The 27366-nt window shown below is 29.4% G+C and overlaps 1 protein-coding gene across 1 annotated transcript; it reads left to right on the forward strand.

The window, feature by feature from the left end:
- Positions 1-24186: 24186 nt before the first annotated feature.
- LOC139426631 (uncharacterized) lies at positions 24187-24780 on the forward strand. The gene has a single exon (XM_071186036.1). The coding sequence runs from the start codon at positions 24187-24189 to the stop codon at positions 24778-24780; it is 594 nt and encodes a 197-aa protein (XP_071042137.1).
- The last annotated feature ends 2586 nt before the right edge of the window (positions 24781-27366 follow it).

Below are 27366 nucleotides of genomic sequence, written 5' to 3' on the forward strand. Positions count from 1 at the left end.
CTACGTAAGATGGCACTTTATTACAGCTTCAGTAAATTACATTTTACAGAATAAAATATAGAATCTTTTCCTCCAATTAAAGCAATTTTTATTGTAATAACCACGTAGGGACATTAAATTAAAGACTATCATTTTATATTTTTAACTAATGTAACGGATGTTTCCTATTTTAACAAAAAACATTTTTTCATACAGCCTCACTTAAGCCGTTGTGGATCAGGAAATAAAGCACTCGCCTTCCGATAAGGGGATCCAGGTTCGTGTCCACGATTCACGTCCATGACTGGTCGATTCAATCTGTTCCATGACTGGTATCCATGATTGGTTCAATGCTTCCGGCTAGCACCACTCACAGTTCTGACTTAAAATACCGGGGAGAAGTCATGGGTTTGAATCCCCTAGCAGCCTGGCTAACCATGGGAGGTTTTTGCCTTTTTCAACTCCACGTAAAGCGAATACGGGTTGGTTCCATCAGATAGTCCTTCACGAAGACTAATTTATACTAATGCTTTTTTCCAAAAGTTTCATTGTTTTCCGGGATGGGTATCAAATTACAAGGTTACGGTATGGACACTGATTGCTGCAAACCAAAAAATGAATTGACTTTTCAGAACTGGTTGTAAAATAAATTAAAAGTATAGTGTTACTCAATGTTTGATGTTGAATTCACGGTGGTCCGTTTTTTATTTTGCGCACTGTACATTATTAAATGTAATAATTCTGAAAATTTCGAAAAATTTTGCCATTTATCAGAGCGGCGCGCAATGGGAGTAAGGTAAAGGATTGGTTTGAATAATATTTATTATAAAATAAATTGTACATTTTAAGGATGGAAAAAATTGCTTCTGTTAGCATTTTTTTTAACTGCAGACGTTGCGAATATTTTTTAAATTTGATGTCTGTAGTGCATTTGATAAACATACTAATTATTTAATTAAAATTTATAATTCACTTTAAAAATTTAAATTACACACGAAATAAACAAAAAACAAAAACATTTAATATAGTTAATATCGTCACTGATTCTAATAATACATTAACAGGAATTCAAATTTGTTTAGTAAAATATCAGTTTTCAGTTTCCGAAATTTAATTTTCCGGTAAAAAATATAAAATGATATAAATAACAATACAATTCAGAACAGTGGCTAATAAATTTTAAGAAAAACATTTCAAAATGCATTTGAGGTTTAAATATTCTTGTTTCCAAAGGTTTTAAATTCAGACAAATCTTGATTCTATTTGTTATTCAAATTTATTTCCTGCATTTCATTTCTTTGAAAACTTTTGGGAATATATTCTTTTATGAGATTTTTTTTTCTTCTTCTTTCTAAGAGATTAATTCCTATTAGGATATGTTTCGGTGAAAATATTTAAAGGCTTACTTAAAATGAGAAAATGGAAAATAGAAATAACAAATTGAAATATTAGCTTATTTTACCATTAAAAAGGATTGCACATGTGATTAGATTCTGAATCCTTACATATGAAGCCAAGTTTTCCTCTTAAATCGGGTAAAAGAAATAATTTATTTTATTTTTTATTTATTTATTTAATTTTCGCAATACTGATATAGTATGTAAAAAAAAATTAGCTAAATCTTTAGAAAAATCTATATATACTAGGAGGCTTCGCCCCCTGCTCGCTGGCGCTCACCAACCCCCGGAACTGCTTTCACAGTTCATTTCGGATTTGCTTCGCAATCCAATGCTCGCTTTGCTCGCTCATTGGATACGTTCTTAACGTCTAGTTTTTGTATACTTTTTTGAATACTGAAGTTCCGAAAACTTTTCACTGTAGAAAATTNTCTTAATGGTGTGAGGGTTATATAGACTAATAAATATGCTAATTAATTTGTGCAGACGATATTAAGTTACGAAATCAAACACAAAAACTTACTTTCTCTGAATGGCTCACAGCTTTTTTGACTGATTTGGATTACTGACCTCAAAAATATAGGGAGTTGCCCTAATCTGGGAAATATGGTCATGATTGAGTGAATAAGGAGAACGGTGAAAAGTTTGGATCCCTTTTTGCGTATTTCGCCATATCCCCAGAACATTTTAAGCGAAATGAAAAACTTTTGCACTCAATTATAAAATTTGTTTATCCAAAGATAATTCCAGTAAAAAATAATTTCTAGTAAATTTTTATAATTTTTTATTATTTTATTAATTAATAGTAAAATATTTTGTGCGCATTTGGCGACTTAATAAATTGTAATAATATCAGAAAATGAACTATGCAATTTAATTGCAGAAAAAAATAATAAAAGAGGAATAAAAATATACAATAGAAAGATAAAAATTACGTGTATTTGCTGTTTCGGAATTGTTTCAACTGTACATCTATTCTTCCAATTTTCGGCAGTCGCAATTATTGCCTGCAAATAGAAAAAAAAATAAAAGCACTTATCTCAAAAGGATTGATTTGACAAGGAATCTTAACTTCAATAATAAAGCAAATTGAAATTAATGAACATGAATTTCATAATGATTGCAATAGTCTAAACAGTTTCTCTATATTAAAAAGACGAAAGAGCCATCGGCTTAGCAGCATTGTGCTCCAAAGTAATATGCAACTTAACGCTACATATTGTTTTATTGAACAAAAACAATAAAATTTAATAAAATTGATAATGCATGGGTTGTTAGAAAAATACAGCACGAAGTACAATGAAATAAAGAAATATGTAACACTCTATTATTAGTTCGAGAGAGTTATAACAGTTATTACTGCTAAACATGTAGAAAAAAAAACACCATATGAGCTTCTCTTTCTCTACAAGCCATAGGAATTCAACTTAAAAATTGAAAGTGCCATATTTGTTTATTAGTTAAATACAGAATTTTTTTTCGAAATTCTTGTTTCGAAAGTTATTGCAAATTGAAATAATTTTTTTGGTGAATTTTTCATAACTTTTTTTTCTTTTAGCTTCACTTTTGTTTTATCGCTTCTTTCGCTTTTACATTTTGTTTTGCTGCACAAAATCATAGATTTAGAAGCTCGAAATTATGTAGGTATACAAAAAAAAGTACAGGGGGTATGACGGGATAAAAAAAATCAGATTTTACAATTAGTTTAAGAAAAATTAACTGTTAAACTTTTGGAGAAAAATACCATTTTTGGTCGATCTGGTCCACTGAAATTCAAGTACGTACTTTAAACTTGAGAGAGAGAGACAGAGAGAGACAGAGAGACACAGAGAGAGAGAGAGAGAGAGAGAGAGTCGCGGTAAAAAGTTTAGACTCACTCTTGAATTTTTAAAAAATGAACAAAAAACAATGTTTTTAAACTGAAAATCTCAAAAAATTAACTTTATTTTGATAATTATAGGTACACTTATGCGGTAAGAACTATAACTTTAAGTATAACTTATGAATTTCGTCCAATCTTGTATTCTTCGAAATATCCGTTCTTCGAAATCACAGCATATTTTTGACATTCTTTCTATTGGTTTTTGCAATGTTTTAGTTGAAATCTGGTTCCAGCAACTGGTTCCAGCTTAGCGCTGCAATATTCTGTGATAATATTTTTTATTCATAATTCCTTCTATTCTTACAAGATCTCCAACTTTGTCACCAGGAAAGCATGCCCAAACCATGACTGAACTTTCAACATGCTTCACAGTTGGTAGTAAACATTGATTTGTGATACGTTCACTAACTAAACGACGAACATACTACCTTTGTTTGCTTCCAAACAACTCAAATTTTGACTCGTTAGTAAACAAAATGTTTGACTACTGTTCTAAAGACCAGTTAACATGCTTATTAGTTCATTTCAGTCATTTAAATGCGTTTCGTTTTTCAGAAGAGGTTTTCTAGCAGGTACGCAACCTTTTAAACGGTAGTCACGAAGTTGACGTTGTACATTAGTTACTGACACAGTTTTCTGCCTAGCAGCATTCAATTCCTCACTGACTTCTGGTGCTGTTTGAGTCCGCTGCCGCTTACTTTTAATGTGGATAAACTTATCCTCACGTTTTGAAGTTATTCTAGGCCTCCCTGATCGTTGGTGACTCTTGTTTTGGCCAGTTTCTTTCCTTCTTTGCAAAGTTCTGACAACAGTGGCCTGGGAAACATTAGTTTAGAGGCAATTTGTCTACTTGAATAGCCCTCTCCATGAAGTGCAATATAACTGCAAATGCTTCGACACTTCTGGTTTTTTGATACATATTTCTGTAACAAACTGTATAAAATAATGTTAATTTTTTTTTTCTTCATGTGCTCCAGTTACTGCGTCAAATGAAGACTAATATATCAATATTTTAAATGTGTTATGTACATGAACTTAACTTATAATGAACGTTTACAAAAAAAGATTGAAAGTGCATTAAAAGTAAATTGTTTATAAACTAAAAATTACACTTAAATAAATTACACTTAATTAATTACTTAAATTAATTATTATTAAAAAATTAATTTAAATAAATTAATTAAAGTGTAATTTTTTTAAATAAATTACACTTTTTTAGAATAGGTACTTACATGCACTTTCGTTCATTTCGTAATCAACTACAGAATGGATACAAAATGAAAAAATAATGAATAGTTTTAAATGGAAGCAGTGTTTTGCGAAGTTTGTTGATGTAGAATAAATTATACGTTTAAGTCAGAAATATTTAACTATTGAAAGTTTTGATATAAAGTGAGTCTAAACTTTTGACCGGCACTGCATATATATATATATATATATATATAACTTGAAACCGAAATTAAATTTGAATACGAAAACAAATGGACAAATTACTTGTTCTCATTTTAAAGAAAGATTAAATTATATGCAAAAAAAAACTTAATAATCGGAGACTCATTAAGATTAGGATGGTATGTTTTTATAAAAACATCAAAAATATTAAAATTGCAAAAAAAGTAGCCAGCTGCAAATTTTTTAGGTTTTTGAATTATACGAATGAGTAACAATAGCATATAAGCAAATATACAAAATTTTTAAAAAATCTGTAACTTTTTAAGAATAATTTTATGAACATTCAATGGTAAAATTTATGTATCTAGAATGCAAAGTGAGCAAATTAAAAAATAGACAAACCAGAATAACTTTTGGTCAAATTATCGGATCTTCACGTTCTAGGACCNTGAAATTTTATTTTACAATTAAAAGTATACGTGATATATATTAGAGATAGGTGTAAGATGTTACAGAAAAAATTCAGATACACAGACTTAATCAGAAAATTATAAAAAAATCCTTAAGGCCAAGCCACCCTTGGCTCCCCACCTTAAATTTTGATTTAATAAGTTGTTTCACTTTAATAAGTTATTAAATATGTCAAAATGTATTTTGTTTTCTATGTATATGTGCGCTTTCCTTTCATCCAGTTAATCAATTTTTTAAAATAATATTTTCTCTTGAATATTCTCGCGCCACCCCTCTGGTGTGCTCGCGCCCCCCTAGGGGGGCGCGCCCCACAGGTTGAGAATCGCTGCAGTAAATGTTATTAGTTTATTGTTGATTTTTGATGTCTATAATTATTTGTTTGTAATATATTTTTTGGTGTTTGATGACGCAAGAACGAAATATATTTATGAAGTCACGCGTACGTTTAGCATCGTCGATTTGAAAGTCGAAAAAGGTCACAATGCCCACTTTTGATGTCCTCACATCTTAACGTCACCCAAACATCAACAGGAGAAAAAAACAAACCGGTTTTGTAAATTTATCAGAGCATGCTTTTTATTTAGGCAATATTGCATTGAATATAATTATGGATATTTAAATTTGTAGGAATGCTAACAGAAGAAACAAATAAACCAGAAGACTGCGATATGCATAACTCGCAATTTAGGTTTTTCTAAATATACAGTTTTAAAATAACCAATAAAAGTAAAGTATCTAGAATAAAATTGAGATTAATTGCTAAAGATTTATTCATAGCATTCCTTTATCTAATAAACCTATTGAATTCAATTTATAATTAAAGCGCGTTTCACAAGAGTTCATTAAAGACCTCATAATGCCTCCTTTGACATAAAATTCTTTTGTTCGATTGTGTTTTTCAAAATATTCTTCAAACTCATTATGTTTTCTAAATTGTTTTTTATTGTGTCTTGCATCAAAATTAAAATTCTAAAGAACTTGAATTTTTTTTATTTCTTTTGAATAATTGCTTTCTTTTTTAGTAACTCTCAAGATAAGAGCAAAAGAAGCCCTTTTCTCCTTTTGCATTTACAAACTCAACAAAAATAACGTATTTTAAATAAACGTCTTTAAAGGTTTCATTAGTTCATTCATAAAGATACATTAAATGACGCAGCACCATTATTCCTGTTGATGTATTTATCTTTAAACTAATGACATGAGTGAGACAGGAATGAATAACGTAAGGATAATTTAGTTTTTTTCTGGTTAAAAAGTTAAAATAAAAATATTTTTCTACTGATTTTTTGCTTTTATTATATTTATAAAAAAGATCTTGTTATAGTAATTATGCATAAGATTTTTTTCCTTATGTGTCTTAGATAATAGTTTTTTCAAAGCTTCTGAGCAGCACTTTATGCATGTTTTTAATATGTCTTTACCTTTTATATCTTTTCTAATTTTCTTTTCTGAGAATTATTTTGGAATTTCTTATATTACTTTAAATTATTGAAGCAATGACGAAATAATTTATCAAGATTTTGTTTAAAAATTGTAAAAATGGTCTTTAAAACTCATTAATAATTGTAAAGGTAAATAAGCTTGACAAATTGATTTTTTAAAAATTTAGCCGTAGGTTTGAAACGAATATTTTTTGGATAGAAGCTCAAGCTTAAAATCTGTATTAATGTCAAAAATTAATTTAAATGGTAGGGCGCAATTTTTTTAAAAAAAATGGTCTGCGACAGTTAGATTAACACCAAATAAAATTTTATTTCGGCTATTTACAGCATATTTCAGTGAAAATGCGTTTTTAGTACACGTATAAAAGAAAATAACCAAATTATTACGTACAACTGAGCGTGTTAATTCTATAATTATAGAATGAAGAAACTAATCAATGAATCAATTCGAGAATCACTGAATCAGATAATTAATACATATGTGATTAAAATGAACAATACATTTGCGAATAAATAAAAGGCAGCGAACTAATTAATAAACGGATCAACAGTTCGAAAAATGACTTATTCCTTAATTTTTCTGTTTCAGTGTTTCACATATTCACATATTATGTTTTATTGATTCGTTGTCACAATGATTCAGTGCGACTTATGAAAAATATTACTAAATTAAGCTATAAGAAAAAATAAATAAATAGTATTATTTTGTAATTTACTGGACTGACCTTCGTGAGAACGAGAGTTCGAATCCAAACAGCCGACGACTACACTTGTAGTAAATGGTGACTAGCGCACGTTAAATCTGCTGAGTCGTAAAGTCCTCCATGTTCCCATATTTTACCAATATTTGAATATAATTTAGCTCAGTTATTACTTAATTTTTACTTTATACAAAATGCGTTTGACAATTTTCCAAAGAGCTGTAGTGGGAAAAGTTGATTTTTAATATTGCTTTAGAATTCCAAATACTTACTTTGAAATCAATATTTCAATTCACATACACCAAAAAATATATAGTTTAATGTGAGAAAAGCAAATAAATGTATTTTTTACCATTACTGTAAAACTATACTTAAATATCTTAATCATTAAAGGAGGTTGGGATTGCCTGGTTAGCAGGGCGCTGGACTCTGGTTCGTGAGAACGGGAGTTCGAATCCTGCCGACCAAAGTCGGTAGCAAATAGTGACTGGTGCACGTTGAATCTGTCGGGTCACAAAATCCTCCATGTTCCAATGAGAAATTATACCTCTGGAGGTACTTAATATGAGATTGATCATTTACTGGTTCAAGACAAAATTACGATCTGTCGATGAATGAATGGATGTATGATTGGGTCCACCCTATAAACAGATGTGACGCATGGGTGTGGTAAAAGTCGAATTCTTGGCTATAGATGGTGCCTCTGGAAAACAAAAGCAAACTCACTCTTTGCCTTTATGGCGTAAAGGGAATACAGAGCAAGCTTAAACCGGACAAAATCACTCACATCTTTATCTTGTTATTATCTCGATTAATAAAATTATTATGTACCATAAATGGGAAATGGGGGTTATTAATTCCAACTTCGTTACTTTTTTTCTATACACAGCTTTTTTTAATCTATCCTCAATTTATCAAAAGAAAAAGTTTGAAAAAAAGGAAGAAAAAACCTACCCCTTACAATTATATAATTTTCTTATTGTGTGTTATAATATATATTATAATTTTATAATGTCTAATGTTATAATATTTATTATAAAAAAATATATATTATAAATATATCTCAAAACAAAGTCAATTTATCCTAGATGTACAGATTTTGTTAAAGATTACACAATTTACACTGCCTACATACAATTAAATACACGTAATGACATGTAACACATTGATAAAATATGCTCTGCAGATTTACATTTGTTTTAAAATTTGATGCTAACATTTAGTTTATTTACTTACAATTTATAAAGTTTAAAAATAGACTTTAGTGTTAACAAGATAGATTAACTTTTAATAGTGTAAACTGAATTCATGACGGTAACAATAAATTTGTTTCTCAATTTAAACAATACCCAATGCTTTGAATTATTCAAAAGTGCAGTCGAAACCTAGAAGTAATAATGATGTATATCTGCATATATGGTTTTTAATTACAAGAGATTTTACTCGATGCATCCGCAACTGACTCATTCAGATATTTGTGTAGCAATAGACTTGAGAACTGTATCGTTCTATTCAGAATGATTCCGATAACAAACAGGATTCGCAGTAATTAGCAAATTAAATTACAGATTATTTCATTGTATCTAATTGTCATTAGAAGGATAACAGCTATTTTGATTCAGGGGTTTCTAAGAAATATTCGAAGTTTTGCAATTTGAATGGTTTAATTAAATGACCGCGAGCAATTATTCAAATCGAGTTCCTGTTTCAAATAATACATTAGTGACGATCAGTTTAAAACTGTTTAAATGTCTAGGAAAATCCTTAGCAATAAATTTCCGAATTTATTCCATGTAAAGTAATACTACAAAAGAGAATTGATATTTCAAATTTGTATAAGTTGTTTCGGAAAATTTTTAAAGCTAAAATTGAAACCATGGGTTAAAAAAAGTGGATTCTATTAGTTTTAACATAAGGTGCCGACAACAAATCAGGTGATTTTTAGTGATTAACTTTAATTACTTAAATACACAAAAACACACGAAAAACTGAAAAGTATTGAATTTTTGAGCTTTGTCCATCATCCCTTTGTACGCGCTTCGCAATTCTTGTCAATTCATGAAGTACGCTGTGAAACAATCAATTTTCATTAGCTATTTCGAAAATAAATTAGGCTTAGGCTAATGCTATCGCATTTTTATAGTCTTTTAATAATGTTTCCCATTACTTAGAGCAACATCTCCACAGGGATTTATTTTTTAAAGAGCTTTTGTAGCATAAGCATGTTGTGCTTTGTGTACTGCTCTGTCGTAAATAAAATTGTTGCTTTAAAATTTATTATAAAATCAGTTGATTCCCTGCTGTACCTTGTACTACGAAGGTAAATAATGCCTCAAAGTGTTTTTTAATTATTTATGATCAGAAGTTTTGTCTCCAAACTTTTAAGCCTCACGATCTCAGTGACTTTTTTATGAAGTCCCAAAAGATTAAACAGGCAATGTGAGAAGTGTTATTTAATGACGAAATAGGTCTGCAAAATCTTCATGGTTTTGGAACTATTTCAATTATTTTTAAGGTATCTTTATTCACTAACTCCTCCCTCAGCCATGGTATTTTCAATACCGAAGTACCATCATATTGTATATTTTAAATACAGGCATATTCTTATGAAGGATAATACAGAGAAGGGTAACTTATTCTTGCACCATATATGGCGCAAGAATAAGGTTGGTATCCTAACAATTTTAGAATTATTTTATAACAATTTAAGCAAACTTTCATAAAAATTATTAGAAATAAATTATTAGAAAAAAATACTTATGTACTTAATAAATAACATTTTATTAAGTATATAAGTATACAAAGAGGTGGAACTTATTCTTGCACGATGAATGTTGCAAAAAAAGGATAATATCTTCACAATTTTAGGATTATTTCATAAACATTTAAGGAAATTTCATAAAATTTATTACAAATAAAGTATTATATTTTATTAAGTATATAAGTATACAGAGAAAGGAAATTATTCTTGCCCCAGAAATGGTGCAAAAAAAAGGATAATATGCTGTCAATTTTAGGAATATTTTATAATTAATTAATGAAGGAAAATTTCATCAAAATTATTACAAAAAGAGTGCGTAGTTTTAATAAGGGTATCATTTTTATCTGTTATAGAATCAGTTAAATTATATTGTTTAGTATATCAGTTTCTCCTGATTATTATGTTATTAGATTTACTTATTATGTTACTTTAAAATACAACAAATAAAGAGAAAAATTTAAGCGGTTAAAATAACCGTCACATCAAGCCTGCTACCAGCTGATCTGATTTGCGATGCTGGCTGGCTTAATTAAAAAGCCTGTGAGCTGAAATAATTCAATCTTTGATAAATCTTATTATTGACTTTTTCAGTTCTAAGTAAGCTGTAAATCTTCTGCAAGATTCAGTTAGAAAAAACCGCAAAGAGGTGGCTTTCAATCAAATTACGCATAAGAATAAATTGATAAAAAGTAAAATAAATAAAGTTATGTATTTATTTTAATGTATTTAACACTATTTTAAGATGACTAGTACCAGCATATAAGCATTAAAATTTATTGCTTTGAGATATGTAAGACATGCTTTAATTTGATTAAATATTTGACCTGATTGACATTATGAATGATCAACATGTTTTAAACCAATTCGAAGTTAGAAAAGCATTCTTAGAATTTATTCACATTAATTAGATTTCAGGTTAATGGAATTTGAGTGGAATGGAGCTTATTCTATCAATCTGGAATCAGATTAAATGGAGGCAAGAATATATAACATCTATTTCTAAGACTCACAATGCTTACACATAAGTTTATCAACACATTTTTCTTGGATAATAATTTTAAAAATGTTTTCGGAAAAAATATTTGCAATGCGTTTAAATCAAGTTATTACATTCTTTGTAAAGCAAATTCGTTTTACTATGAAATATATCTAAAGTGTAATTCACGTATACAACAAATATCTATGAGAAAAAATTTAGTGAACAATTTATATTAAAAATGATAATAAAATTTAAATATAGCACATAATTTAGTAATCAGATATACAGCAATAAAGATTAAAAAAATGGATTGTTATGTTGAATTATAATCTTTTACGTGTTTTATTTAACTTTCATTTTATTCATTCCCTTAAAACAAATTCCATATTTTAACCTATCCATAATATTTTCGACAAATTTAATACACGGCAATAATGGAATGATGTAAAACGACAGTTTTATTTTATTCTACTTGTTAAAAAAATCATTTTCAACCTTCCCAAAAGATTACTCAGCATTCGTTGTTATCTAAGTTTTCCCTTTTCGACTAACAATTTAATTTCAAATTATATAAAAATATTATCCTCACCTCTATCAAAATCGTAAATCACAGGCGGAAAAAGATACCGCTATTTAAAATTCCATTTCTTTATTTGGTCAATTTTCAAGGTTAAAGACAATCTTGCTGGAAACTGTTATTTAGTTTCTAATATTCATAAAGTGACGACGATAGAGTCTCTTTCATTTTAAATGCTAAAGAAGCAAACATATAGCCATTTTTATACATATGCTTACAATTGATGCTATTATATTTAAATGTAATGAAAATTTTTTTGTTAAGAATGATTTTTTATATCATGTTACATATGCACGTATATTTATGATAAATATTAAAATAAATATTTTAAGGATCATGAAATTTGACCCTAAATATAAGATCTCATGAAAATAAAAAACTAAGATTAGTAATAAATGTAGTTTAAAACTAAAGTTCAAATTAAAATAAAAGATATTCATTTAAGATCTTAATGCATTTTTAGAAGAATTGGTAAATGTGAAATTTAATATAAACACAACTTGAAACAGAAACATTCAGTTTCCCTAGTTTTTTTGGCTTTATTTTATTTTACTCTTTTAATTTTTAACTAACATGTCTGCGCTGCTTTTGTGTGAACAACATTTTTCATTGCATTTATTGCTAAACAAACAATTTTTCTTTTTAAAAATAATTGTTCAGAGATTGGTGACATAAGAATATAGGTAAGTCTGTTATATTTTTAATTTCATGGCTTTGTAAGTTTTCGCCTATTTCTGAAACACAAGTCGATTTCAAATGCAGATTAAAATGCTTGAAAAATATCTCATGAAGAGTTTAGAAGATAGAGTAACGTTGAGTCTTGAAAAAACCGTTCTTATAACCTAAATTAAAATAAAATTATGGATTGAAAACATAAAACTATGGATTAAAAATGTTAAACTATGGATTAAAACAAATAAAACTATGGCCTAAAACAAAATTAAACTATGGTCTAAAACTAAATGAAACTATGGATTATAACGAAAAAAAAATATGGTCTAAATCAAAACAATTTTATAACCTTAAACAAAATGAAACTATACTGTAAAACAATATAAAACTGAACTAGAAAAATGATTCACATAACATGTATAGCGAAAAGTAATTAAATTCGGTTGCTTAAAACAATTTTATATGAAAGCAAATCATTTTTGAATAATGTAATTTGATTCCTTGCTTCTACAATTAAGAATATTTTTTATTAGCAATGCAACACAAGAGCTCTGTCTACTTTAAGCTAGTTTTACCATAGTAAATTGGATTATGCGTGAATAATTAAATTTAAGTTGTATCTGAAAACTCTAATGACCTTTAGGAGATCGAATTCGTGACTGGAGTATACAAATAATACAAAATTATCTTAAAGTGCACTAGTATATTTATTCTTATGTATTTTTGCTGGAAATTTAATTAATTTTGCACGGACCGGCAGCCTCATTTAGAAAATATGTGATGGAAATATCTATTTAAGCAATGAATTGTTTTCTAATCTGAAGGGAATTTTATTTCTATGATGAAGATATTAAACGTGAGAATTCTATAACAATAAATGTGATTTTGGCATTTTAAAGGAAAAAAAAGCTATTAATTTTCAAAAATTTTTTTATCACAACAAATTTTTGCGATAATATATTATTCATAACTTTTTCAAAGTTAAAATTTTATTCTTACTAGCCCCCTGCTCGTTTCGCTCTTTTACCCCAAGGATTACTTCGTTGTGATCTTTGCTTCTTCTAGTGAAACAGAAATTTAATAGAATAACAAAATGCCATTTTTTTTATTGTTACTACGCAATAAAGCCCAATTCCTTATTTTTTGGAATTTTGAACTCGAGTTTAAAGAAAATTATTTATAAAGTAACAAACTTGTCTTTTAAGAGTTAGTATTTTTTGTGGAATTAATAAGATACCAAGTTATATGCATATAGTCTCAGCAAAACTTAACTTTTAATATCTTTTTATTGATCAATGAGTATTGTTCCACCGCTATAAAAATAGTTCCCATTGTTGTTTTAAATCATTTTAAAAGTGCGTGTAACAATTGCAGATACGATTTATAAGAATAGTAATGATTATGAATAATTTAATCAGAAAGAACATAGTAATTATCTAGAATTATGTCATGAAACATATTTTGCTTGTAGGTGAGCATAAAAATGCATGCCAATAAACTCCTATTGGCATGCATTACTTTTTTTGAAACTCTTCTACTTAACTTCATTTTTATATTTGCCTATTCTAGATCTTTTTATTCATTAAAGATAAAGATACAGGGAAAATATTCATATAGTTGAAAACAATGAAAGACTTCATAAGTTTGATACTTTACTCATAATGCTGGAGAACAATGTTTTTGTTTTTTGTTGAATGAGTTTTGTAATAGATCTTAGTTACTTTTGTAGCAAAATTTGCAATTAATTTCGTCCTCCAAGATACATTTTTATTTTTAAATGACATTTTTAGTCAATTTTTGTCGTAGCGTGCATGTTTTAATTTTATGAACAATATCTTTGTGTGTTTTTGAATAATCATCATCGGGAATCGCCCCTAGCCGCGTAAGACGACGTTTCCGGGAATGAGGTTCCTATGAAACTTTAGCCCTGATGATGTATATATATATATATACGTATANTATATATATATAACGTTTTGAACTTATAGATTTTGTAAAAAAATATAATTTTTAAAAAACCTGTGGCTTTAGGCGCAAAATTAATTTTGGATAAAAAATTTGTTCCCCATCCAACGTATATTCCAACTTATTCAATATTCAAACATTGCAATATTCCAACTTATTTTTTATTGCAATGTTGCGTTGTTCGGATTTGCAAAACCTGAGAATTATTCATTGATATCGATAATTTTCATTAAGTTGAAAAATCTCTCCAAATTAGCATTTTTTTCTCACATTAACAGCTTTTAAAATAGAAGTGATTTCCCCCTTCTAAGGAATTTACGGCTAAAGTTTTTAAAAAGCAATTTTGCCTAATTTTATTTGGTGAAAGATAATACTGTCAATTTGTACAGAAAAACCAATTTTCAGTATTTAGTTTATTAACCGAACATAATTTTAGGACTGAATTTGCAGCAATAACGTTCCTATTCTTGTAATTTTAAGCTAGAAATACACTTCGCTAGAAATGAGTCATTAAGTAATAAAAAAAGTAGTTTTTGTGGGAAATTAATAAGTTACCAAATAAATTATAAATTCTGGAGCTAATTATCCTAATTATCAAATGTTTAAAACTTTTCATTTCATCGTTATTCATCTACAGTTTACTACTCACCCATGTAATTGGACTTTTTAAAGTATTGTTGTTTCTGAACAGAAAAACCGAAATGTAACTTTAGTTTAAGCGTTCGAAACTATTACAACGGTGCATACAATTTTTTGTTATAGAGAGATATCTTATATATACATATTTTGCGATGTAAAATTGTTAAGTTATATTTATGTTATTATTGATAAATAACACCGAGAACAAATTTTTGTTTTGTTTTTTGTTGCGTGAGTATTTTTAACAGATCTTAGATATTTTTGTATTGCTGAGTTGCAATTTGCAATCGGTTTCTTTGTCTCTTTTCTGTAAAAATATATAGGTTTAAGAGCATTATTTATAACAGGGGGTCTCTTAAATGTTGCGACAAGCTTTTAGGAAAGTTAGAGCACATCAGCAGAATTAAAATATGCATAGGAACCCATGATCGGAACTGTCGTCATACGTCACTAGGGGTGTTTTCTAATTATGAACTGTTTCTTCATGTGCTTTTGAACAGTTAATAAAAGGAAAGGGTCACGTTTGACGACATTTCTGGACATTTTCTATACAATTTAAATTATGATGATGTGCTTTAACTTCTCCAGAAGTTTGTCACCAGATTAGCGCGATCCCTTGTTATATAAAACATTTTTAAACTTGTACATATCGATAAAAACTAGACAAAAGTTGTCGTTTTGAGGAAGAAAAAAAATTATCCTTGAGAGCAAAAATATTTTAAGATTTGAAATCTCCAGACCCGATTTAGTCAAGATCAAGTTGTATAAATGCAACGAAAAATTGTTCTCCAGTGTAATTTATGTAATTATAGATTTTAAATTTGAAGACCTAGGAAGAACGGCTTATGTTCATTTTTCACAAAAATTATAACTAGATCTCTATCAGTTTTTAACTTTCGAAAAATCAATAATGGGAAAAATTGGTTCTCCCCGAGAGTTAAGTAAGAGAGTTAAGCTATAGTAAAGATTTGCCGTACTGTGGTCACCTTTACGGATCGTGTGTAAATTCTTTTTTTCACAGAATCAGCTTTTATGGACATAAACTGCTCTTTCCCTTGATCTCCTATTATCAAAAATGAATAAATTTTTATAAATAAGACATTGCTAGCTCCAGTTTTAAATTGCGTATTGTTTTGGATATCTAATATTTACGACGATTAAAGAGTGGGCTGTAAATTTAACACATATTTTATTGTAGGAAGTTCACCATAGAATGTCCTTAGCGAAGAACGATATATTTTTTAATAGATATCCATAGTTTCATTATAGGACACTCGCCATAGCGCATCCTCACCTAAGAACAAACAAAGTAATTATAAAACAAAACATTAAGAAACCGTCGCCAAATTGGTGAATTATCTGTAATATGGCGACAACAACAAATTTAGATTCATAACATTTAGCATTTTCCCCCGCATTGAATAATTACACTGGTGGACATAATTAGGAGATGGAAAGCATTTTCACACATTCATTCGCACATGCAAGATACCCGCACACCGCTCCATGTGTTTGACAATGGTTGCGTGAATGCCCAGAGGTAGGAGGTCCTAGAGCCCAATATGCGTCTTTTCAGGGGCGCTGTTGGTCCTGAGTTCATTTTTATGGACGACAATGCGCGACCACATAGGGCTCTCATAGTTGATGAGTATCTGGAAAGCGAGGATATTGAACGAATGGATTGGCCAGCCAAATCCCCTGACCTGAATCCTATTGAACATGCTTGGGATGCTCTTGGGAGAGCTATTGCGATGCGCCAACCTTCCCCCAGAACCATTCTGGAGTTAAAAATTGCTCTGGTGGAAGACTGGGAGGGTCTTCCACAAGTTCTCCTTAACTCCCTTATTAACAGCATGCATACTCGTTGTGGATGCGGTCTGTCTGTCAGGGGTGACCATACACCATACTAGAGGCAACACACACTGACCAAGCCTCACTTTTATTGTCATCTTTTATCCTTATGTTCAGACTACATTGGATTTATTGGCAATAGGTCTTGCCAGTGAATGGCACTTTCATTTTTGTTTTGCATACTTTATTATCTTGGAATAAGCTATATCCATACCAAATTTCATTTATTCATATTCAGTATTTTTTGAGATATTTGGGAAAATGTCTTCCATCTCTTAATTTTGTCCACCAGTGTATGTTATTCAATTGATCATCAAGTAAAGAGTTAAAAAAATTGCAATTAATTTGATAGTTTTAAGAACAAAACATTGTTCTTATTATTCAATGCGAATTCACAATATATAAGCATAAGTAACATGATAAATAATTACAAGCTTTCTTTAAAGTATATAAATCAAGCTATTAACAAAAATTAAAATTATTCAATTGGCAGCAAACATAATTTAGAGATGTCATGTTTATATGTTCCTGTAGAAGTGCGAATTACAGCGACACGTACATTATTATCATTACCTCTAATGACTTTTATTATCTAACATAAAGGCCAGTTATGCACAGGTGTATTGTCTTCTTTTAAAATAGCCAGTCTGCCGGGGACAATATTAATTTTCTTAAAGTTCAATTTGTGTCTCTGTTGGAGGTGATTTAAATAATCACGCTTGCAGTTCCTCCAAATTGCTTGAATAAACTTAGTTAATAATTTCCACCTACTTAATCGATTTGAAGCTATATTTATTTCAGGTTCTGCTATGGCAGTTATCGGTCAACCGATTGAAAAATGTGCCGGAGTAAGAATATTAAGATCATTAGGGTCAGCTGATAAAGGAGTGAGTGGTCGAGTTCAAGATTAATTTAATTTGATTACAAACAGTTAAAAATTCCTCATACTTTAATTTAGTAGTTCTTGCTACTCTTTTAAAATAAAATTTAAGGGATTTAATTCCTGCTTCCCAGATACCTCCAAAATTGGGTGCTCTAGGAGGAATAAGCTTCATTAAACAGTTTTTCGATTTTAAAAATTAATTGAATATGGTTATCGACAATAATTCATTTATTTTGACATCTATTTCCTAATGCTTGCAACAAAGATATAAATATATCATCTTCCATTTCCAAAAGCTTTGCTTCTCCTTTTAGCGAAGCACGAATATAATCAAATTTTTCATTATCTGATAAATTATTGCTGCTTCCAATAGCACTATTAAATTGTTTTTTGAATGTTGCGAATTCTAAATAAAATTCCCGAAAATGTCGGAATAGGCACTTCAGGAATACGATAACTAATGCAATTCAACATAGAAGATTGTTTATTGTGTTAGAAGAAGTATTATTTATAGTGCTAGTTGTTTTATGATTTTTAATGAGGTTTTTAATTCTTTCCTCCACTTTTTCTAATCTGGAGTTGATATCCAACAATTCTTCTACTTTATGCATTGCGGCTTTATTCTCAATAGTGTCACAGTAGTTGTCACGTAACATGCAAACGAATGATTTTTTCAATATTATTCTGCTTTGTGTCCAAATCAATTTCATTATATTCTTCATCTGGTTTACCCAACAAAGTTTAGAGACGAGTTATTTGTTCTTTGATGCCCCCCTCTTTATTATTAAGTTTTTCCATTATTGCGAAATCAAATTTGTTCAATCTTACACAGTCAAATAGTTCACAAATAATCCATGATACGAAATCGAATTTCCGGTTAAGTCTCCGGTTAAGACGACCAAAAATGTTTACGACGATTAAAGAGTGGACAGTGAATTTAACAAATATTTGATTACAGGACATTCACCACAAATTGTCCTTAACAAAGAGCGATATATTTTTAATTGATCTCCATAGTTTTATTATAGGACACTCACCATAGAGCATCCTCATCAAAGAACGAACAAAGTAAATATAAAACAAAACGTTAAGAATCCGTCGCCAAATTGGCGAACTATCTGTTACATGGCGACAACAACAAATTTAGATTCATGACATTTAACACCTTAGATAGAATACTATTACGCTTAACTATTTCAATTCTGATATTATGTAGAACAGTGATTGCAATAATCTAACTGTGGTATAATTGTAGTATAACGCGTAGCACAGACTAATAATCAATATAGAGAGTTGTATAGACTGCACGTTTAATCTATAATTTTGGAATTCATACTAAACAATAAAGTAAACACACGTTATGGGTGTCAACAAAATACTAAAATGTAAAAAAAAAAAAAAAAAAAAATCCTTTTCAAAATCAAACGAAATATCATCTAGATCATTCTTAATGGTGATTGATATTGGCAATATTTGTTTCGGATTTTGTTAAAATTATTGTTTTTTACTTATATAAATGACCTCGAAAAATAGTTTGAATAACATTTTTCATTAGGATTTTGAAAGTACGAAGGGTGTCTCAAAAGTACTGGAAATGATCAAATATCGTAAGAAATTGATTAAAAATCTGAAAACCAACGTATTTTCAGAAGGTGCATTTAACGACATCCTTAGAGCTTTGGTTAGAGTTTGGTGTCATTAGACATGTATTTAAACGTATCAACTTTTGTTTTTTCGAACTGACCTGGGTTTTTTTTTGTTGAGATATTTCCATTTTTGAAACATTTTATATCTTATTTTCACTTTGCAATTGCTGCGCCATCTATGATACAAAATGCAAAAACATTCACATTAAGTTGTAGTATTCTTTGATGGAGAATATTTCATTAAGAAATCAGCATTAAAAAAGAGGTTTGTATTTAAGATTTTGTTTTGAAGTTGGTCCTAGTCACCAGGGTGTGCGTTTCAACATTGATTTTAAAATAATTGAATACATTTTTTGGGAACATTTCATATTTTGTTTTCATTTTCAATTCGATGATATTCGGATTTTTTCTTACTTTTTCGAAACTTATAAAGGTAATTATTGCGGACTCAATAAAATGTGGTACACAAATTTTGGTTAAAATATCATTTCATTATTTAATAATTAAAGTTAAATTCTAATGATATAAATATATATACATTACTCAATAACAGTACGAGGCACGGAATATACAGTACGCAACCAGTGTATTTAACCGTAGTAAATATATTTAGAGAAGTTAAAATTTCAGGGAAAATAAATTAATACTAAAGCAGAAAAGCACAATAGGGGCTAACAGTGTTCAAATGCATTTTTTTTTACCAGATATATCAAAAATAAAAATGTTTTATCTTTTTCGAGCAGTTTAGAAAAACATAGCAGAACAATTAAGTCAAAGTCATTAGTGTCAACAATATAAATCGTTTTATAAATCTTTTAGAAACAAAAAGATCAAACTTATTTAGACGGACATAAAATTAAGTGAAACAATGTGCATTGAATTAAGATAGATTATGATGCTCTGGTTTTAAGATAGCATATAAAATTCAATCTAAATTTTTTATGAACAATTTGTTAAAAGAAACCCTTGTCTGACGTGTTTATGTATTTTAAAAAACTTCCGCTATGCGTCTTTGTAAAAGAATTTTTTCTCCCTAAAATCATAAATATAGCATTAAATTTAATGATTTAATGTTTGTAATGTCTGCCTTGATTATCTTGAATAATGAATTTCGTTTAAATTTGACATAAAAAATAACTAATATTTGAAGATTAATGGTATTCCTAGAAGCAGCATCACGAAAAAGAAAGACAATATATGTATATAGTCTTCTTTATATTTTCTTCTATGTGAAAAAGTATAGTATATTTACACGAAAAATGGTGTAGTAGTGAAACACTAAAAGTAAAAACATAAAAGTATATATATATATATATATATATATATCTTTATATAATATAAGAAGAGAGTGAAATGATAACAAATAGCCAATCACAGAGCACTTGCGGTTAGTAACGCAAAAAACGGCCAATTAAAATTGAGAACGCATGTGTGTGAAAAGGTAATAATTTTTAATAATGCTGCTTGCTAAAACTTACCATCTAAAGCTGAGTGGATAAAGTTTTTTCTCATTCATTTCAATAATGATTTGGTTGTCATCAGCATAAAATTAAGAAAAGTCGTAAGAGTATTGTTTTCCTTTAAATATTTTTGCATCCCTAATTTAAAAATATTTTCTAGTATTATTAGCGAAAATATTTAATTATGGTTGAGAACTCATCAAATTTGTTTGAGCAATATAATGTTATAAGAATATAAATGTTATTTTAAAAAATGATTGCTTCGAAAAATCACTTCTGTTCACCAAGACATCTAATTGTTTATAATACTAATAGATAGTTCCTCTTTTGGTCTTCGATTTTACTCAGGTCAACGGATTCATAGATCTGATCTGACTTCGTCAGGCCAGAAGAGGATAAGCAACAACAACAACTAATAGATAGCAATATTTGAACGTGGGAAGTAGAGGCACAAGCGTAAGCAAACAGATTTGGTCAACAAGATTAGAGACAGACATATTACATCGATGCTGCATGGCATGGCTCACCTACTCACATTACTTGTTACACTTTTTATACCAATTGGGTATAATATGAAAAAAGCACAACTACTTACATTTACTAGGAATAACATTTACCTTTTAGTTTAATTAATAAACTGAGTTTTAAATATGCTTACTAAATTCATAAACTTCTGTAAAACAACAATATAAATTATTTCCAAAGGAACTAGACTAATACAATTCCAACCTGGCGAGTAGCGACTTATAACAAGACACTACGTTTGATGCTTTTACTTGTTGCTAGAAATCAGGTTCGCAGAAAATGCTGTTTACTAGTTAAATTTAGTAGGAATAACACGATCTGTGACTTAGGCTATAGTATACCCAATTCTTCAACAGGAAATGCTCACAAACATGGTCAATAAGATTGGAGACAGACATATTACATCGATACTGCATGGAATGGCTCACCTATTTATATTACTTGTTACACTTTTTCCATCAATTCTTCAACAGGAAATGCTCGCAAATTTGGTCAACAGGATTGGAAACAGACCTATTACATCGATGCTGCATGGAATGGCTCACCTATTTATATTACTTGTAACACTTTTTCTACCAATTCTTCAACAGGAAATGCTCACAAATGTGGTCAACAAGATTATAGACAGACATATTACATCGATGCTGCATGGAATGGCTCACCTACTTATATTACTTGCTACACTTTTTCTACCAATTCTTCAGTAGGAAATGCTCACAAATTTGGTCAACAAGATTGGAGACAGGTATATGGAATGGCTCTCCTACTCACATATAAAAAATGTATTTTTGAACTCATTCTGCAGCAGCAACAGTTTTGAAAAAAGAAAAAAAACTTCCTGCTACAGTACACTATCTTGCTAGAAGTATCCGGTTACATACTGATACGGACTTGGAGAGTTCTTCATTCATTTATTAAAGTAATGTTGACCCCTGTTTTTCATCGATGTCAGCCCGCACACTCCTGGATGATTGTATACCAGTTTTTAATTAGTAACTCAACGAATAGGCTTCCAAGCATCCATCATAGCTGAAGAAAGCGTTGGCAGCTGGATGACCGATTTGGTAAACTACATTATCTGCGCTTTAATTCATCCCACAGGTCTTCTATAGGAATGAGATAGGTGCTCTGATAAAGTCGGTTTCGTTTTTTTTTAATCACCGATTTATTTAAACCACAGCTGTGTAAGCCATGATAAATGAGGCGCTACCAACATTCTAAGCTTCTCGGTAAAATTTTGTCTGGTGGTATGAAATTTTATCTTTTAATGCATTATTCTTAATTTCAAGAAAATTTTTATTCTAAAGTAATTTTCTACACGAGAGTACAAAAAAAGGTTTCAAAAGTTCAAATAACACGATAATGTTCCAGTCCCCTCGTGGCTTTTAAAATGTTGGCAAAATTAACCAAGATTTTGAAAGTTTTAATGTTATAATTTGTATAACTTAATGAATTATTTTTTAAAATCTTAGTTGTTGCAATGATGTTGTAATTTATTTACGTCGCACTATAGCTGCTCAATGGGCTGTTGCCGACGGTCTGGAATGCATTCCTGAGGATGATCCAAAGATGTGCCGTAGCAATTTTGTTCCTCTGCAGAAGGGATGGCACCCCCTCTTTGGTAGCTCGACGACCTGAGAGTGAACTGGAGCACTTTATGGTAGAACAGTTTAACGAGGACAAAAACCAAACACCCTCGGTCCCATTGCTGGCTGATCAAAGTAGACTCTTACCCGCACACTGACCTCAGACAGTGATGTTTGACTTTGGTGATCTGTTGGGAGCCGTGTCTTAACGATCTGCCCACTGCGGGACCAAAAAGCTTAGTAGTTGGTAGTCTTTTAAGTGAATAGAGCAAATATGGAAAAATGGACCTTCCCCAGAAAAAAAATTCTATAGAATTCAAACATTGTTAAAACCATTCACATGCATTTCAAATATTATGTTTACAACTCTGTTGTAACATATGTTTACAAATATGTTACTAAGACACTCAGACCAAACTTTGAAGATTTATAATCATAGTTTTAATCTAAATATTATACAAACAAAACACTTTAAAATGAATAATACTTTTAACTTCCTTATACTTATTAAATTATACTTAATAATGAATGTTTTTCGATATCTTGAATTAAAACTCTTTAAATTATATTGCATCCTTTTAGAAAAATATGTTCATTTAATTGTATTTTGTAATATATAATATTGCACTGTAGTACATATTTTTGTATTGTGTAGTATATAATATTGTTTTATATAGTGTATATTATTGTATTGTGTAATATATATTATTGTGTTGTGTAGTATAATTTAATGATTAATACACACTGCACCACTTTAAAGACCAATATACAAATAACACCACAATCTTTTTTTTTTTTAAAAAAAAACATGTTTACACGATATTGGTGCTTTAAACCACAATAACCATATTAAACCATAGTGTCATACAGATTTGCAGTAACTTTAAGACGTTAAGTTAATATAAATTCATGGAACAATTTTCACAGAAATATGGTTCAAATCGGTTTCATTTTATGTGTGCAGCAAACTTAAACGGCTTTACGATTCTCTGCGATTGCAAACAGTGAAACATTACTTTGAAAAGTAATAGCTGGAGATATCTCAATTTTATTCAACATCTAGGGATGATAGATAGTATTAAAATGCATTTAAGTTTTTGTTCGGTCATAAGCGAAGCGCCATCTGTAGCAATTGTTGTGAACTGCTCAGTTTCTCTTGAACTCTTGTTTGAGCCAGTCGTGGCTTCCATTGTAATAGTGCAATGATTTTGGTTATTTACAATTTTTAAAATAAAGTATTGTTTGTTGAAATTATAGTATTTAATGAACCAGCGCACTGTGTACAATCGTGTACATAATAAAGTGATCCTAGTGGAACCGGAGAAATCGAACTTTCGGCTTGTTGTGGAATGCGTAGTTTCATGTCGTTTTCTTCATAATGAGCAGTAGCAGTGAAGAAGACAAAAAATCAGAAAAGACTGTGCTTAGTCGCAGAAAGGGTTATTTGAAAGGTCGAATAACCAAATTAGAGACATTTGTTCGTGAGAAAGCCGAAACAGCTGGACTATTATTGCTTCAATGCAAATTAGAAAACGTTTTGGATACTTGTGATAAACTAGAGAAATTNGCAAATGATATGAACGCTCTGACGCCAGGTCATTTTTTAATAGGGCGTCCAATAACTGCCCCCATAGAACCCGAAATCACTCAAATTCCAGATAACAGATTGTCTAGATGGGAAAGAGTTACAAAATTGACTCAAAATATTTGGAAAAGGTGGCAAAAAGATTACTTGTCTAATTTACACGAGCGAACTAAGTGGCAATTTTCGAAGGATAATGTTACCCCTGGTACAATGGTTCTAGTTAGGGAAGATAATCTTCCAGTATGTCATTGGGTAATTGGTAGAGTTGAAGAAACTATAGCTGGCAAAGATAAAAAGGTTAGGGTTGTTTTAGTGCGAACTCCTAAAGGTTTATTTAAAAGACCAATTCATAAATTGAGTATTTTACCTATTGAGGACAATAAATAGTTTGGTAATAATTGTAACCTCATTGAATTATTTTTTGTTTATATTTGTATTGTATCATTGTATTTTAATAATTTCCTTTAAATTTGGAATTGCGCATTCATTTAATATTGGAACAAATATTTTTCTACAGTCCATAATTTTATTCTATTAATTGAAATCAAATATTTCTAATAATTTTATTGTTATTCTTATAGTTTCAATGCATATTAGTTATTGTTGAAATATGTTAAATATTTCAAGGGGTCGGCATGTTCGGTCATAAGCGAAGCGCCCTCTGTAGCAATTGTTGTGAACTGCTCAGTTTCTCTTGAACTCTTGTCTGAGCCAGTCGTGGCTTCCATTGTAATAGTGCAATGATTTTGGTTATTTACAATTGTTAAAATAAAGTATTGTTTGTTGAAATTACAGTATTTAATGAACCAGCGCACTGTGTACAATCGTGCTGTACAGTTTTAAGACCTAATATTTATGAGAAAATGTCAAAAATAAGTTGTTCCTTCTGAAACATTTATAAATAACATTAAAAACAAAAAAATAAATGAAAAAAACACTCAAGAGAATTCACTATTTCAATAATAGTGAAACGTATCATAAGCTATATCAAGAACTGTTTTTTTTTTAAAAAAAAAAAAAACTTTTATTAACAAACAACACAAACAGTAACAAATATGCAGTACCCGTAACGGGATAGTGAAAAGATCATAAACAACTAGAAAACCCCGTAACGGGATATACGGAAACTCAAATTCCACAATAAAACTAATCCTAAAAAATTAACAACTTTTTTGGTGTTCTAATTTTATCGTCTGTTTTTATTTTTTTAAATTTATCTCCTTATGTGTTTATTTTATTTTATTTTATTTATGCTTTTGCAAACCAATTATCTTTTTAATATTTTTAGACTTTTCAATAGTAAAAGAATATTTTAAGACCGAAATATTAAATAAATGAAAAAAGAAAAAATATAGATGCTTCCAGAGTGAATCGCTATTTCATGATGGCAGATGGCGCTGCTATTGCTGACTGAAAGAAGTGATTGCTTGTAAAAGAAACCTGATATAATGGGGCTGTTTGTACCACATGTGACCTATGACTTACAAAAATCGAAGCACCATACAAAACAGCGAGGTTAATAGAAGGAAATTAATATTAATAGGTAATAAAGCTTTTAGCAATATCATTTTCCTTTATGTGTATATTTTTATAATTTAAAATTATATGTCAAAGGGAAACGTTATATTCAAAAAGTTAATATAACGTGTTTCGTTTAAATCCTGCTTTAAATTTTAAATAATACAAATAATAATAAATTCTCGAATATTATTGGTTGAAATGTTAGGTACAACCTTCATCTTTTTGAACGATTAGAACTACTAACATTTAAGGAAAAAAAAAATTAAAAAAAGTGGCAAAAATAAATTTAAAAATTATTGAAGGATACTTTATTGAATATTTGGATATAATTTAGCTCGGTTATTACTTAATTTTAACTATCAACAGAAAGTATTTGACAATTTTCCAAAGAGATTATTCGGGTGTAGTGGTAAAAGTTTATTCTTAATATTGCTTTAGAATTCTAAATAGTTATTTTGAAACTAATATTTCAATTCAAATACTTCAAAAAATTATTTAGCTTAATGAGAGAAAAGCAATTAATTTATTTTACCATTTAATGACTGTAAAACTATACTTAAATATCCTAATTATTAAATAAGGCCGGGATTGCCTAGGTGGTTGGGCGAGGGGCTCACGTTCGTGAGAACGGAAGTTTGAATCCATTCGGCCGAAGCCGTTAGTAAATGGTAACAGGTGCATGTTAAATATGTTTGGTCACAAAGTCCCCCATGTTCCCATAAGAAATTACACTTCTGGGGGTACTGGATTGGAGATTGATCATTCTCTAGTTCAGGTCTAAATTACGATCTGTGGATGAATGAATGCAGGAATGTATTTGTTCACCCTATAAACGGTTGTGACGTATAGGTGTGATAGAAGTCGAGTTCTTGGCCATAGATGGAGCCACTTCAAAACAAGATCAATCGCACTCCTTGCCTTAATGGCCTACGGCAACAACAACAATCATTGAATGTTGTTTAATGAAGTAAGTTCATGCAATTACTTTAAAATATAATAAAAGAACAAAACTTTTAGTTTAAACGTTGAATTTTGAATAATTTTGAAAATCAATGGAAAGTAATAACAGAAAATAATGTTAGGTAGAAATGATAAATGTTATTGGGGAAATAAATATAAGAATACAGAGAATAAATATAAAAATATAGAGAATAAATATAAAAATATAGAGAATAAATATAAGAATATAGAGAATAAATATAAGAATATAGAGAATAAATACAAGAATTTAGAGAATAAATATAAGAATATAGAGAATAAATATAAGAATATAGAGAATAAATATAAGAATATAGAGAATAAATTTAAGAATATAGAGAATAAATATATAATTAAGAGATAAATGCTATTATATTTTTCATTACATTTATGCTGATGATATCCAAAGATAACTAAATTTTTTTTTGGTTCAATTATCATACCTAGTGATTTTTCTGTACAATTAGCAGGTAC

Source organism: Parasteatoda tepidariorum, chromosome 1 (genome assembly GCF_043381705.1).
Source record: "Parasteatoda tepidariorum isolate YZ-2023 chromosome 1, CAS_Ptep_4.0, whole genome shotgun sequence".
NCBI classification, from domain to species: Eukaryota; Metazoa; Arthropoda; class Arachnida; order Araneae; family Theridiidae; genus Parasteatoda; species Parasteatoda tepidariorum.